This window comes from Crocodylus porosus, unplaced genomic scaffold (genome assembly GCF_001723895.1).
Source record: "Crocodylus porosus isolate Cpor-Errol unplaced genomic scaffold, CroPor_comp1, whole genome shotgun sequence".
NCBI lineage: Eukaryota > Metazoa > Chordata > Crocodylia > Crocodylidae > Crocodylus > Crocodylus porosus.
The window spans coordinates 145,756,667-145,772,446 of NW_017728886.1; the positions used below are offsets into that span (position 1 = coordinate 145,756,667).

Below are 15,780 nucleotides of genomic sequence, written 5' to 3' on the forward strand. Positions count from 1 at the left end.
GCACCTAAGCGTAAGTCAAATAAATTCACAACTTGTTTAAGAAACCGCTACGCTTCCCGTGCCTCAGTTCTCCATAGCCAATAGAACCCGGCCTGTTACCGTGTCTAATTGCCACCCCGGCCCACCGTGACTCTGGGGTTTGGTTCCCCACCCCGGGACACATCTGTGTGACAGAGCGCTTCATTAGTTTTATCTTTAGGTCTATTTCTCAGTAGTTTTGAATCCAGTTTTTTTTCCTTCTCCCCACTGTCTTTGATCAATAAATGGTTTTGGATAGAAAGATAACATCTAATCGAAGTAGTGTATACGTTTAATATGTTTTGTAGGTCGAGCTCCAGTTTTTGGTCAGGCATTTCATCCAACATGCCTCAGTCTCTGTGTAGCATCTCAGGCATGTGATGGTGGTGGTAGAGTTGCTGGTTTGCTTTTATTTCTGTTTTGTTATTTGGATTCCAAAGCAAATATTAGATATTAGAGAAATCAGGAGAATGAGGCAGTTAGAGAAGAACTTTGTGAATTAGTACCTTTTTCAAGTGTAAGTCTTCTAAGAACCATGTTGCTTTATTGGGAGTCTTGCTGATCCTCAACAGAAGAATATGCTCACACTTTATTAGCATCTAGTGAAGCCTTGAGACTGGGCTTTTGTCGATGGAGCCAACTCCTATCTTTTTAGCAGTGTGGCTGTCAAGGGGGCAAGGCCATATTTTTTTCCTGGAGTTGCTTCAAGCCCTGATGGTCACAAGTAAACTGGAAAAACCTTTGAAACACTCCTCTACTAAACTTCTCCTTTTTTTTTTTTTAGTGTCATTTCTTAAAACGGATGTAATTTCTATACTTCCTCTATTCAATCTAGACATGAGATAAAATTAAAACTTCCCATGGCTCTGCAGCGATCCAGTCTCTATAACTCCTCTTGTCCTATCATGCAGTACCTGGTGGGTATTCTCTCTCCTCACGGGAAGAGGGGACCATCTTTAGCTGGGGACCATCTTTTAACTTTCAGGTTTGGTGATCTGGGTAGCAAGGAACTTGAAGAAGCCTGTTGAGAAAGGGGAATTGCATTATTTTTCTTGATCAGTGCTCTTTTCCATCTTGTTGATTTGGGTGTGGACATCCATTACAGGACTAGTAAAGACTGGTTTAGTTGCTTGGACTACCTTGGAGTTGGACTTCCAGCAGTAGCTGTAAAAGAATCTGTCTGAGGATCATGACAGGTAGATACAGAAGATGGTTGGTATGTTAGCATGCAGAGTGCATTATGGAGGGAATCATTCCATTCCCAGTACTCTTTGATTATACAGATATTAGTAGTCTACATTTTGGGGTCTTCCTGACATCTAAGCAACTACTGTAATGTAAAATTGAAAATTTTACAGGCTCTAAAGTTCAAAGTACATGCATTCCTTATTTTATACCAGCATTTCCAAGCACACACAAAATTGTGAAAATCATTGTTGGTTTATTGTTATTTGCTTCTCCACGCAAATAGAACAAACATTTTCCTACATTTTTTAAAGCAATTACATCTGTGCAAAAACAAAGAGTTATGAAGCTAAAATGCTCAGTGTTGCCTTAGATATCCTCTTACAGGACAGGTCCTATGCAAATACAGTAACGAGAGCAGTTTCTTTTCTGGAGTGGCTGAAATAACTACCATCATACCCAGTGTGGGGCCTGATTTAAAAAGTGGCACATGCTTTGTCACCTGAACAGCCTTACCTCCAGCAGTGTAGGGATTTTGTGAAGTCATAACCATAATCTCAGGTCAGGTATGTGAGTGGCAGTTACTGGTTTTGCTTTCCTGAGCTAATTTCTAAGGAACTTAAGACAGTCTTAGTGCAGCTATGTGTCATCTATACTTTTGTTCCATGTAAATTAGTTATCTGTTAAAAACAACATGATAAATGCTGCTTCCTTTAGCACAATTTTTGTTCTCTGTGATCATATCCTACTGTTAGTGCACTGGTGGAGTTACAAAAAATTATTTTGTTGCTACAAATAATTTCTTTTGCTCTGTACCAAGGTGACTTTTTTCTTTCAAAGTTTGTGTCCAAAATTAAAAATTGGAACGTTCTAATTTGCTCAGGTTAATTTCCATTGTTCTGTGTTACTCTGAAATCATGCAGAAGGCAGGGGAGATTTGTCCCTTTATAGGGCTAAATCAGAGATGCTTGATAGTCTTACTTCAGCCTTCACAGCATCTGATGAAGCCCACTGCTTACAAAGGTTTATGTTGTGCATCTTTGACTTGGTTAATCTATAAGGGGCAAATCTACCCTGCCTTCTAAATAAAACAGGCCAGGCCTGAGGATGATGTTAGTTACATTTTCATTTGAATATTGGAAGATACTTCTCTATAGGTTGGTGTTCTGGGCTAAGTACAGACAGTCAGAAGCCTGAGGATGAATTGATTCAGTCTTTGCAGATTAGTCTAAGCTGCACAGATTAAACTGAAACAGAAGTGAACAGACATTTTACCTTTGATTCAGGAAATGCAGCCACATGTCTGCAGTGGGTCAGACCAGAAGCCAGGGGGTGCTGAAGTATGGCTTTCTGTGTGTTCACTTCTTCCTGCTGCCCCTGAGGTTTCTGGAATTTGCAATCAAGAATTACAGCAGCAGGACACTGCAGGGTTGCTTATCACTAAGTCTTCTTGCTTCCAGGTGCCTCTGGGATTTGTAGTTCACAGTCACAGCCAGCAGTAAACTTGCTGGATACAAACTGTGAGCTGCAGGGAGTTTGATCTATTTATCACCCAGATTTCTGTAAGTGCCTTCAGAGTTTTCACTCACAGAGTTAAGGAGGCTGCTTATACCTGTAAATCAGCTGTTTCTAACGGCATTTATTCATGTGCACAGAATATGGGTGTTTGACATACAATGGGATATGTCTTTGTCTATAGCCTTTTATTGGCCACATCAGATAGTTTGCCCCTAGAAATTATGTTACATTCAATCCATTGACATCAGTTTGCTTTATGACAGTGTAATAGTGTAATGTAGAAACTGCACCTGTGCGTGGGAGCTAAACATATTTGTTCACAATTGTAAGGAATGGAACAGTTGAGTGTAAAAGGCTAAAAATACCTAATAAATAGGTAATAGTGAACTGGGTAGGTATAAATGAAAAAAGTGAGGACTAAGAGGAAGGAACCTTTTTGGGGACTGGGAAGCAGAAAGACAAATCTTTGTAATTAAGGAACCCAATATAGTGCTTAAGCAGCTGTAATGTTTAGCAGCAGTGTCAGTGCTAATGTTTCCTACTCAGTGCTGAGTAGGAAAAGTAATGATAATTCAGTCTTCCAACACAGCTTATTTGCATGAAAACAAAATTAATTGGAAAAAGAGTAAAATTGAAATGAATTAAAGGGATGGTTTGGGTTGTGCACTTTGTGGTTTAGGTTGCTCATTCTCTCTCTTTTTTTCTTTTTTTTTATAGTAGTAGCTTTCCCTCGTATTTCATACTTGTGCAATTAACCTGTTACAGAAATTTGCAATAAAGTGCAGAGCCTTATTTAAAAAAATATATATATATTTTTTTAAATAAGGCTCTGTATAATGTATAGATTTACAATTATGTGCTCTTCTGTTGCCTTTGACTTTGGCAGCATGGACAAAAAGACTTTTGTTTTCCTAGACTTGCTTGGCCAGAACACAAATCACAATAATAAAATATCTACTGTATTTGGAGGATGGAAGCTTTAATAAATCAGGTAAATACTTAGAGTTCATAATTCTTCCTTTTTCTGTATGAAGTCTTTTTTTTTTTTAATGTTTTAAACTTTTTCCTCAAATATTGCTTGGAAGACTGTAGACAAAGTGCAGCACTGTTCTGTTTATAGTAGCTACAAAAAAATAGCCATTTCCCTCATAAATCATTAAAAATGATTAGAAGTATGCATTTTTCAGCAGAAATAACACTACACTACATTGCTTTTTTCAGATTTTTAAGGGGGTTATTTTTTCCACATTACAGATATATGAATAGTTATTATTTAAATAGTTTTTATGGTGCTGTACACACAGATTCTGTTTAACAGAATAGGACACATTCCCTGCCTCAGAGCATTTGGACTGTGCACTGAAATGGCATTTATTTGTAGTTATGTAAAATCTAAATGTTAAAAAAGGGGAAAGCTTAGTACTGAAGTGAGACTCTTCTATCATAGGTGGGTGTGAGTATATGTTGCTCCTTTATGATGGCAATGCTCATGTATTGTTTGTGTTAATTAAAAAAATATTTTGGAACACTATTAGCGCTATGTACATCCCAAACTATCAACTTCACCAGATTTAATCGCATCTTGCAAAATCAACTTAGCAAAGCAGTGCATAGCCAGCTAGCCCAAAAGGAATTGGGTTAATGACTGCCACTTAAGCCATCTATGTTTCTATCTATACTGCTGCCACCTTCTTAGAATCCACTGTAAAATAATTAGAAGAGAATTTAATTGGAATCTAATACCAAACTTGATAGAAATATAACATTTCAAAATTGGTCATTTGTTACCAAAAAGAAAAGGAGCAAAAGTAGAAATAAGCTTTGTCAGCTTGGCTTGTATGTATGACAGCTATTCAAGATGAATAGATAACAATTGAAGAATAATTAATTAGTCACACTGTGAATATGCAGTTAATGATAGCTATTTAATCACAAATACTGTTTTTCTTTAAAAACTCTGTGATCACACATAATGCATTGGACATCAGGTAGATTTATTCTGTGTTCTAAATTCTCCAATTTTATCGCCATCTTTACTCATATGAAGACAGCCTAGATGGATGGAGACTCTTCCTTGACTGTAGTGTCTAGTAATGAGAATGAAATCTGCATACACTGGGGGGTGGTAGGAGTGGGGAGGGAAAGGGTTTGAAACAGGGAAGTAAGAGTCAGGAGTGCTGGGGTCTGTTCTGTCAGCATCATGTTTTGGGACCTAGTATAAGTCTTATCTGTGTCTCTGTTTGCAATAAAGGGGTAATGGTTATCTCAGAAACATTGTGTTAGTGATTATCCAATGTGGTAGCTGAAAAGGCTTGACCTCAAACAGGAGGGAAAATTGAGCATGGGAGACAGAAGGGTAAAATTGACTGTGTATAGGCCATTCAGAATTGGGGATGTGTTTGCCTAGTGATGAGAGTTTAGTAGTGGCAATGTGATATTAGGATGTAAATTCTGCCTTTTTTATTTTATGTTTATTTTATTTTTTAAGAAAGAAAGCAAATCTTTGGTAGCTGGGCTGATGGCACACACTTTCTCTAGGAGTTTTGGGTATGATTTTTGGTGATCTTTTGTTTGATTTGAGAATTCTTAAAATGGGAGGTTCTGCAGGGGCTTTGTGGGAGTGTCGCTTTCACCAAAAGACTTGGTAGATGGTTTTTCTTAAACTTCTTATCCATTTTTCTGCAGTGGAACTATCTGTTGTGTTTGTGTGCATGAGTGATGCAGCAAAAATGATGCAATTATTAATTTTTGCCTTCTCAGAAATTCAACTATATATGTTTTATGGCCTGCTTCTTGTGTTCTTTATTATGAATCCAAAGCACCTCTATGGAATTAAATAGAGTTATACTGGTGCAAGGGAGAGGAGAATAGAGTGCTTGGACTTTTTTTAAAGAAAGCCTGTGGAAGTTGTTTTTGGTCTAAAAGCTGCCAAATGAACTGTCAAAATGATGAAACTGTTTTTCCTTAGCATTCTAGACACTTGGCCCACATATTCATAACTTGTGATCATTATGATAATTCTTTTGCTCTTATACCTTACCAGTGGGTATTAATATTCTTATTGACTGTAGTTTTAATGTATTAAATACAAAAATACATGCTAATACTGTAGTCTAGCTTAATATACTTCTCATAGGGATTTTTTTTACATCTTGGAATTTGCCTTGACTTAGATGTTAAAGAAAGCTATGATTACTACTAAAATCTATTTGTGCATAGAAAGCAAAGAGAAATATCATTTTTTGTGTACACTTTTCTTTTACTGTATTTGGTTGTAAGTCATATAGTGAATCTCCAAGCCAGATATGTTACAGTGATAAACCATTTACTTATCCAGAGTAATTTTGTTAAATGGTTATTGTGAAACTGTTTTGACCTCTCCAGGCTCCAGTGTAACTGTCTGGCATGTTTGAACAGGACCAAACTTTGTTACAACTATATTATAAAGCAATTCCTTTAGCTCGGCCTGTTCTGTTTAAAGTGGGTGCCCTGGTCACGGAGATAGGGCCTCATGTTTCCTGTCTCTTTCGGCTGGTTAGCAAAATTTCAAAATGCAGCGTGCATTCATCTAAAAGCAAAATTAAGCCAGAGAATTGAATGGCTCTTCTAAATTGAATAGAAGAACACCTCACCCAGTGAGCAAACTGATTAAAACTAGTATAGAATTAACACTAGAAAATACTTTTGTCGGGTTCGGTGCAGTTTAAGTAACTCAGCTTTTGTTGAAAGGCTATTAAGTTCAGTAGGTATATACAAACACTGCCATTCAGAAAACTTGAGGCGTTTTTACATGTGCTTTGGGATGTGGTGCCAGATTCTTTAATTAGCAAGTTGCGCTAATTAAAAGCATCCGCATGCTGAAAAAATGGTGGTGGGGTGCTTTGAACTAAAGCATATCGAATGTGACGATGTATCGAACATGTATTTCAAAGTGCCTCACCACTGTTTTTTCAGTGTGGGGAATGCATGGGGATGCTGATGCACGTGATGCAGAAGGCTGCCAGAGTGCGCCAATTTCTGTGCTTCAGCAGACTTGATTTATTGAGTCTGCTCCAACGGACGCACTGGATTTCCAGTGCATCAGAGCAGGCTCCATGCACGTCTGTAGGAGCCCTTAGGAAATGTCTGTAAGAAGCATTGGGGGAAATTCCAGTGCTTGAAACGAGATTTAAAAAGTTCTGAAAATGATGCAATAACTGCCAAAAAAGCTGAAATCCTTTTGAAAACTGGATAGGAGTGTAAATGTGTAGGACCCGTACACAATGACCCGACAGCCAAGGAAGTCGGACAGCAATAACTTTTGCTCAGTATTAACATGCATTCAATTTTGAAGAACTGATTTAGTGGTGCAATGCTTTGTATCCTATTTCCATTTCTTAAAGCCATTGATTCACTACTTGTGAGGCCTGAAGATCACAAACAAGGATTAGGATTAACCTGATATTTATAGGGTAAGTCCTGATCCTTAAGTTGGAACACCCCCTAAAGCCCTTAGCTTCTCTCTCCCAACCTTTACTCATTTTCTTGCAGTGAGTTATCAGTGTTCCTTGTTTTGTAACACCTCTAGCTGTGTGCGTGGTAGGGATGGATGTGGTTGGGAGCTTGTGATTCAAAGAAAGCAAAATGGAAAACTTTCAGAAAGTGGTTTTTATATTTCCTGGAATGCTTCCCTCTAGTCTTTTCCATAAATAATTTCTAAAAATTGGGTGCCCTGTTTGTGGAGTATAAAATTTGAATATACAATTTGCATATAATGTAGATTATTTTCATGCATAAGGTATTTTTCTGTTTTTGTTTTTATTGGAACATGTTTGTTGGAGGCCATTTAATAACCTCTGACCCTCAATCTCATTAGGAAAAGATTGAAACTTTAAACCTACCTAACAAGTTGTAAACTTTTATGACATTTTAATCACTGTTCTGATTACTGCACTCATTGACAGCTACCATACTGAACAGCCAGGGGAGGGAAATGTGAAACTTCACAACTGGTTGATGCTGTATCTCAGATCGGGACCACATCAATCTGCGTTGTGTGAGATTACCAGACAGTAAATCTGCTGTGCAGTGTCAGAGCCAGGGACCAGTAGCATTCACACTTGCTGCCTGTTTCCCACTCATTGTAAAGCCATGCCCTATCACTTGATAGCCCTGGAGGGGAAGTGCAAAGGAAGTAAATGCCACTGCTGGTTCAGAATGTTCCAGTGTGGTTGGAAAGTTTGAGAAATGGCCCGGGTGAGAAGAACAAGACCTTATTGGCAGGGTTCAATCCTAGTCAGGTCTGTTTCACATCAGCCTTTTAAATAATCACAGCCTCTTCCCTCCCCTCTCTCTTTTGGGTCTCTAGCACTTTCACCTCTGCTTTTTTTTTAAACAGGTTATGTAACTATAGCAGAACTCTTTTCCCTCCTCCTCCTTTCCCCCCCAAATCTTGGGGGATTTATGAAACATGTAAATTAAAGGTTTGCCTGTTATTTTTTTAAAACAAAATGTTGTGCTTTCTAATACTTAGCTTGTCTAATAAAAGATATCACATCTACCCAAAGAACTTTGCCTGCCTATTGTGCTTTCTAAGGCTTGTTTTACTGTAAATTTTAGACTGTGTGTACCTTTTTTCCCCTGTTGACTCTCATATGACATTTTAATTTAGGGAACCACAAAATATTCCAGTATTTCCATGGGTGGTATGCTAAATGTATGTTGTTATGTTCCAAATTAGCCAGCATTGTAATCTGATTTTGGTATGAATCTGGGCATTTAAAGTCTAAGTGTCTGTATATCATGTGTGGTAGAATATGTATATTCCAAGATATGCTTTTACTCTCTGTTCCCCTCCTTCCCCTATCTATAAAAGCCTATAAAACAGAATATTTGTCATAGTGTCATAAGAAAAGCTGCTGGAGTTTTAAAATTACCCACAAAATATGGCTTTTGTATACCATGCCTTGCCATTCTGCATGGATTTATGTACAGCTACAGCATCAATATCGTAAATGTGCTCTACTGGCAGCTCTTTCATTTAGAACTTCCTAGTGCTTCTCAGATTTCTTAATTGACTATTTGATTCTCTTCAGGCTATCTGTTAGAAGGGAAGTTCATTAAATCAAAGATCAAGTAGCACACTTTTCTGGACCAAAAACAAATGCGTCTTTAACAATGGGACCAAAGTGAAAGTGTGTTCACTTAACTCTTGTGTCTTTGGCACATGGTGAACTTTATGCCTGCGAGTCAAACTGACTTCATTGCATTACTATAGCAAGATAATTGACTTTATTAGGAACACTTGCTTATGTGAATTTAAGCACATACCTCAGTTTTCCCATGAGCAGGTTGTGATTGGTGAAAAACAGAGTGGGGAAGGGAACTATTAGCTGGGAGTTGATGACTTGTTAATTTTTTATATGTGACGTGGTACATTATATTCTGTATGGAGAGTTTTTGCTATCATTGCAATAGTACTAAGTTTCATAAGTTTTTATAATGTGATTTATAGAATGCTAAAATCCAAATTGCAATAAAGAACATAAGAGAATATTCATCACAGAAAATGCAAACCAGCACGTTCAATATTTGACAAGATTTTAATAATTAAACTCAAAGGCAGAGACAGGGGAGCCTAGCGATACGTAAACCTGGAACATAATTTTTATACGCATGTATGTACATCAGAATAGAGATTGTCAGACTCATTTTGTGGGACTGAAGTGATAAAGACCATGAAAATAAAATGCCTGATTCTTTTTCCATTACAATATGTAGAATGAATACTGTTTTATGCAATCAGCAGTTCTTGCTGCTCAATGCTGCATTATAAAACTTGTTGGGTCAGCTGGTGGGGCACTCTGGCTGCCCAGATTCAGAGTTTCCCCTTCCTTTCCTCTGTGCAAAATAGCTTAAATTTGATGATACCCAGAGTAAGTTGTCTACTCAAGTATTTGAAAACTGGAGTGGGCAATGGAAAAGGAGGGACAGGAGATTTTTGAGTTGTGTACGTTATAGTTACTTACTGTAAGATGGTTCATCTTGTATTAGATTGCTGTTTTAAATTAAATAATAGCACATATGCATGGGTGTCCTCATAAATAAATATACCACATAAATCTCAGGAGGAAGTGCGAATAAAATCATGTGACGTTACTTGTGGTAACTAAAAGTGAAATTTGCTCTTGCCCAGTCCGATATGATTCAAAATATTTTAAAGATTTTTGGCCTACAAGTTGGGTACTTGCTACCCACTTTATTCTTAATGTTTTCCTGTCTCTTGCTCTTTTTCTTAGGATGGCTCTTACTTGGCTGAGTTCCTGCTGGAAAAGGGCTATGAGGTGAGTGACTCAAAAACCAGCTGCAGACTGATGGAATCATTTGGATACAGCCACCTCCAGCTTCCTTTGCTGTCCTCCTCTGTGTATGTTTTCCACTCAACCCTAGATAACAAATCAAAACTCCCAGAAAAGAATGTGCAACACAGCTTGTAATCCATGCCAGCTTATTGTACTATTTATCACATTGTGTCCACTAGTGGATTCTCTCAGCTCCTCTGGGTACAGCTGCTTTGCACACTTCCGCTAACTCAGATAAGTGGTGACCTGTGCAGCCAAAACTGTTTAAAAAAAAAAAAAGAAAGAAAAGAAAAAAAAAAAAGCATTATTTATTATGTAATATACCACATTAAAAAAGGAGAGAGGGGGGGTTTGGTGAGGGAGAGGTGGAGAAAGAAACACCCTGCTCACAATGAAGTCACTTTTAAATTTTGAAATTGCACTAAGCAATAAAAAAATCATGCTAATCCACGGCAGGCTCATACTAAAAATATAAACCTGGACGTTGCTTTCTAATAGGCATTCTGGTTTCTTTATGGAAGTCCAGACTTATGAATGTATTGTTGTAATATATTTTTCCCTTCAGATTTATTGCTTCCATGCTAAAAATATGAGGCTTATTTACTAAACTTAATACAACCAAATGCCTGAGACTTGTCACGTTGTATCTGTTGTCAAGTTTGCACTAGTATCCATTTGTGAGCTCTGCCTTGAGTTTAAGCTTTGGCTTTAGCTGTCAAATAACTTGTACTTTGACGCACCAAAGTGTAAAGAAAATAAATATATGTGCCTTCCTGGCTTGTGCTTATCCCAGGGATTATATAGCGGAACAGTTCTGTTTCATGTTGGCATTGCAAAGGTCATACAGTTACAATACAATACACAAGTGCTTGGCATTATTGTGGATATCTAATCACAGATGTTTGCCTGCACAGTAGAAAGTATCCCATAGTCTTAGGATACTAGAAGGGAGGGGGACAGGTTTCTCAAGAACACCTAGCCCTTTGCCTGGCAATACTGTGTTACAATGTTCTGTCTTTTTGGTAGAAAAACCTGAAGTTATGTTTAATACTGGCTTCTTCTGCTCTTTGGAAAGCCTTTGCTCAGCTTAGCAGAGCTTGCTATAGGGAAGCTTTTCTTGATATCCACCTTCACTTTCTGCATTTCATCCTTTTGCAGCTAGTTAATTTTAATGTATTGTACTACCTTGACTGTTACTTACATGTTTGTGTTTCACAAATTTGCACAAAACTTGGCTGTTCCTATTTTGGAGCTACATATGATGAGGATAACATACAATTCTTGGAAAGGAGCCAAAAACAATTCTATATTGGTGATTTTTCTGCCTTGCTATAATTTGGGCACCCATACATTTTCTTTCAAGTGTCCCTTTTCCCAGTTGTGATTTAAATGTAAATGCTTTCACCACAGCATAATGTTTAGGGTTAGTACAGATTGTTGACTCTCCTCAAGCCCATCTTCCTTATCTTTTAGGGTGACCATATGTTCTGTTTTTTTGCTGGGATAGTGCCATTTTAAACACCTGTCTCTAGTGTTCCATCTGTTTCTTCAAATTAACACTTGTTATCCTTCTTTTTCCCCCTCCAGCAATGGAGATGGAAGAAGGTACAGGTACATGAAAGGGTTTCTAGTCCTCCAGCTCACCCCTTTCCCCTCCCCCAAATCAGCTCTCCAAAAAAGGGTATGAATCTTAAGCGGGGAAGCTGAATTTTTTTTCTTCACTGGAATAGAAACAGGGAGTAATAGACCTATGCAGACACTGCCGTAATGGTTGCCACTTCTCTCTGGCTTCTGCAGACAAAGTGTAGAATACTATGTTAACTCTCACAGATGTTAAGGAATTTGCAATAGCTGTTGGCTGAGCAGCATAGCTTGTGCCTGAAGCAGCAAGTGAGCTGGCTTAGGGTAAGGGAGCTGATGCATGCTGTTTGTAGTATCTTGAGGAGGCTTGTGTTGTGAAAACAGCACTTCTTCTTTATACAACAATTTTTGTTAATAAAGTAACAGTTTTGCCACTGCCCTTGCAAGGGTCTGGAGCCTTGCCTTGTTATACTCCTGCCACACCAAAAAGTTCCTGCTGCCTCACCCAGATTGTCTTCTTGGAAGCCACGCTTTCTGGACACTGTTAGTCATCCATAACTCAAAAAAATCCCTCCTCCCCACCACATCCCTCACATTCTGTCTTCTAAAACCAACTTATTTGGAGGCATGTGGTATGCAAAAAAATACAGTATCTTCCTAGCTACAGCCCTATTCTTCAGTGTTACTGAATGCATAGCATCTTTCCTAAAGAACAGGCTCCTAAGTAGTTTATTGTGTAATATAACATAATTGAATGAAAAGACCTTTTTCCACACTTATCACTGGATTGGATTATACTATGACTACTAGCAAACATTGTTTTGATCATTATTCTGTAAGCATTGTTCCGTCTGTCTCCTGCAGCATGATTACAAAGACAAACTAACGTGTTTATGTTGGAGCTTGAACACCTATTGAGAGACAATATTGCTTACTTGGCCTAGGGCTAGTAACAAATTCAGTATTTTCAGGTTTTATATTGCATAAATAAAATCTGAGATGAAATATGATTGGCCTGATGTCTCAAATTTCCCTTCTGATCTAAAACCTGATGAAAATGTCCTTATGGCCGTTAGTAGCTTCAAATTAGCTATTTTTTAACAGATGAGAAAACACATGTATAGGGGAATTTGAAACTGAAAAGTACCATGTAAATGGTAAAGTTAATATTAAATCTATGGCTGAAGTCATGCTACTGTATTCATAGTTTTTAAATGTCACCCTGACCCAAAATAAGTTATGAAAATAATGTGGCTAGTACTAGATGCACCTGTAGTTTATCATGTTGAAAACAGTCCCTTAGTCGTATTAATTCAGATATACAGAATAATGACAGTCATTCTTAACTTACAGACATAGAAATTTACTTTGTTTGCTTCAATCTAAATTTACTGTCTTCCAAGTGTATGAGAAAAGTATGCTGGAATGAGCTGAAGGACAATGGCAACCTTAAGGACAATATTCAGCCCTTCAGGCCTTACCAGTGCTGAACAAAGAATATTCAGGTCTCTTGGTTTGCAAATGACTCTCCTCTTAATACAACCCAATATGCTGCCAGCTTTTTGCACCAAAAACACACTCCTGGCTCTCATTCACCTTAAGGTCTTCTATAACCCCAGATCCTTCTCTACAGCACAGCAGCCTAGCCAGTCATTCCTCAATCTGTATTTATTTGTGTATACAATCATTCTGTCCCAAGTATAGGATTTTGCACTTATCCTGTCAAATCCCATCTGATTGGTTGTGGACCACTTCTCTGGTATATCCAGGTCATTTTGGATTGTAGCCTTACCCTTTGGAGTATCTGCAAATTTGCTAAGTTTACATTCAATCCCATCATTGGAATCATTGATGAAGATATTAAACAATACTGAACTCAGAACAGATCTCTGTGAACCCCACTTGATATCTCCTTTGTACTGGGCATTGAGCCATTGATGACTGCTTGCTGAGTATAATGATTCAACCAGTTATATCAACCTTACAGTGCTCATTAGCTTGTTAGTGAGAAGGTCATGAGAGAGTGTCAAAAGCCTTGCAAAAGTCTAGGTATATGTGGCAGAGCACCTTTGTGAGTGCTTGCTTCTTGAGGGCTCTCACAGGCTCCAAGGGGAGCCTGTTATGGAGAAGCAGCAGGGGAAACCTTCCCTTAATACCATTTGAAGGGGGAAGATGTGTGGCAGGGCACTGTGGGTACCTGCGACTTTAAGACCAGAGCCAAGCAGCCAGCAGGTGCTTGATTGAGGCAGCCATTTTAGATCCCTGGCTGCCTACATAAACAGCTCAGTTCCCTACTGGCTGGCAAGGCAGCAACATTGCCTGGCTGTGAGGCTTCATAACAACTTGGAGGTAAGGACAGGAGCTGTAGGGGATGGATTGGAGGTTCCTGGTCCTGGGCATGACCTAAAACTGCACCCAGGTGGCCTGGTGAGGCTCTCAGTGGCATGGGAGCTCCCAGGAAATGCCAGGCCAGTTATCACCCCAGTGAAAGGTGGGTAGGGGCACCTTAACCCTAGCCCTCACCTTCGGGTGGGTCACGTAACACCAGAGGTAGTTGGAACCAGGCACAGCTGCAGCCTCCTTAGCCCTGTGGTGTGCAGGACCCTGATGAAGGGTAGCTGGGGCCAGCCACAGCTATAGCCACCTGAGCCCACCAGGGAGGGAAGCCCTGTTGCCCCAAGTGAGGGGGGGCAGAGATGTGGAGCCCCAATTGGGGTGGGGGGGACCAGAGAGCTGAAAGCCCTATATGTTTATGTATATAGAATTGCCCTGAGAAGGAGCCAGAGTAAGCTTAGATGCGGTTGGGTAATTGGCTGGCCACTGTCCTGGTGAGGGTCACAGGAGAGGCCCAAAAGACGGTACGTCTGCCACCCAAGGGATGGACTAGCTAAGCCCATGGCCTAAGGGGTCTGCTCCAGGAGGGAGCAAGGCAGGATGAGTCATTGAGGTATGAAAGAGACCCTGTCAGAGAGGGTACAGTGTGTGAGGCCTGAGAGAGAGGCGGGCGGTGTGAATGGGCATGTGACAGGCCTGATGGAGTGGCCTAAGCTTACTCGGGCGATAGGCTGGGAGCACTGTAACAGCTGGATGCCATCTGCGAGCCATGGGCTGCGGTGTAGGGAAGATAGGGAGCTGGAGATCGTGCCCCCTGGCATTGGGGCATGAATGGGCAGCCTCTCGCCTTAATCACCATCCTCATTAATTAAGAACAAGGCATGGCAGGAGAGTCAGGTGGGGGGCATGCCCAATGGCAAGTGGGGAACCTAGCACTGTGGCTAGGCGGGGAGCCCCACTTTGTCACAGTATATAGTATCCGCTGCTTTCCTCCCCATCCACAGAGCCTGTCACTTTATCACAGAGGGAAGTCAAATTGGTCAGGGATAACTAATTCTTGGTGAATCTATGCTGGCTGTTCCTGATAATTTTGTTTTCCTCTGCGTTTTTTCCAATAGCTTCCTTGAGAACCTGCTTCATGATCTTTCCAAGCATTGCAGTCAGTCTGACTGGTCTGTAGTTCCTTATATCTTCCTTTTTACCTTTCTTAAAGATAGATAGCATATTTAGCTTTTTCCAGTCATCTGGGACTTCACCATGAGTCTCGGAAGATGGCCAAGTACCTCTGAATTTACCTCAGCCAATTCCTTCAGTGCCCTAGGGTACTGGCCCTGCCAACTTGAAAGCATCTAGCTCCTCTAAGTAATCCCTGACCTGTTTTTCTACTACTTTTAGACTTTTTGTCTCTTTCCCTGTCTTTGCTGCCGACTGCACTCATCTAGTAGCTTGCCCCTCTTTGTGAAGACTGAAGTTAAAAAGGCATTAAATAGTTCAGCCTTGCCCAGAATTCTGCAGTCACTGCCCAATTAAGAAATAACATTGGTAAGTCCATTGCCAGAGGACAGGATAGTAGTAGAGGGGTAGAGCAGAGCATAAGAGGAAAAAGGAAAGTAGTAGAGGATAGTAGTAGAGGGCAAAGAAACTGGAAAATAGAACCAAATGAATATTTCTGTGGGACAGCCTGCTAGGGTTAGCCCTTGCAAATGCTCTTTAAAAACAATATAGGTAGGGAGAGCATACATGTCCCAGTGTTCTGTACAGGGTTATAAGTTTTAAACTGTAATTTAAGTATACTTTTTAAATG

The 15,780-nt window shown here is 39.6% G+C and overlaps 1 protein-coding gene across 2 annotated transcripts in view; it reads left to right on the forward strand.

The window, feature by feature from the left end:
* Positions 1 to 15,780, forward strand: part of GMDS (GDP-mannose 4,6-dehydratase) — a 577,786-nt gene that overhangs the window by 79,709 nt on the left and 482,297 nt on the right. Inside the window, exons 1-2 of one of the 2 annotated variants that reach the window (XM_019542466.1) lie at positions 909 to 935; positions 9,999 to 10,043. In XM_019542466.1, the coding sequence (XP_019398011.1) occupies positions 924 to 935; positions 9,999 to 10,043 (57 nt within the window). In that variant the 5' untranslated portion in view covers positions 909 to 923. Of the gene's footprint in view, positions 1 to 908; positions 936 to 9,998; positions 10,044 to 15,780 lie in introns of those variants that run through there. The other variant, XM_019542456.1, reaches the window with a different exon arrangement.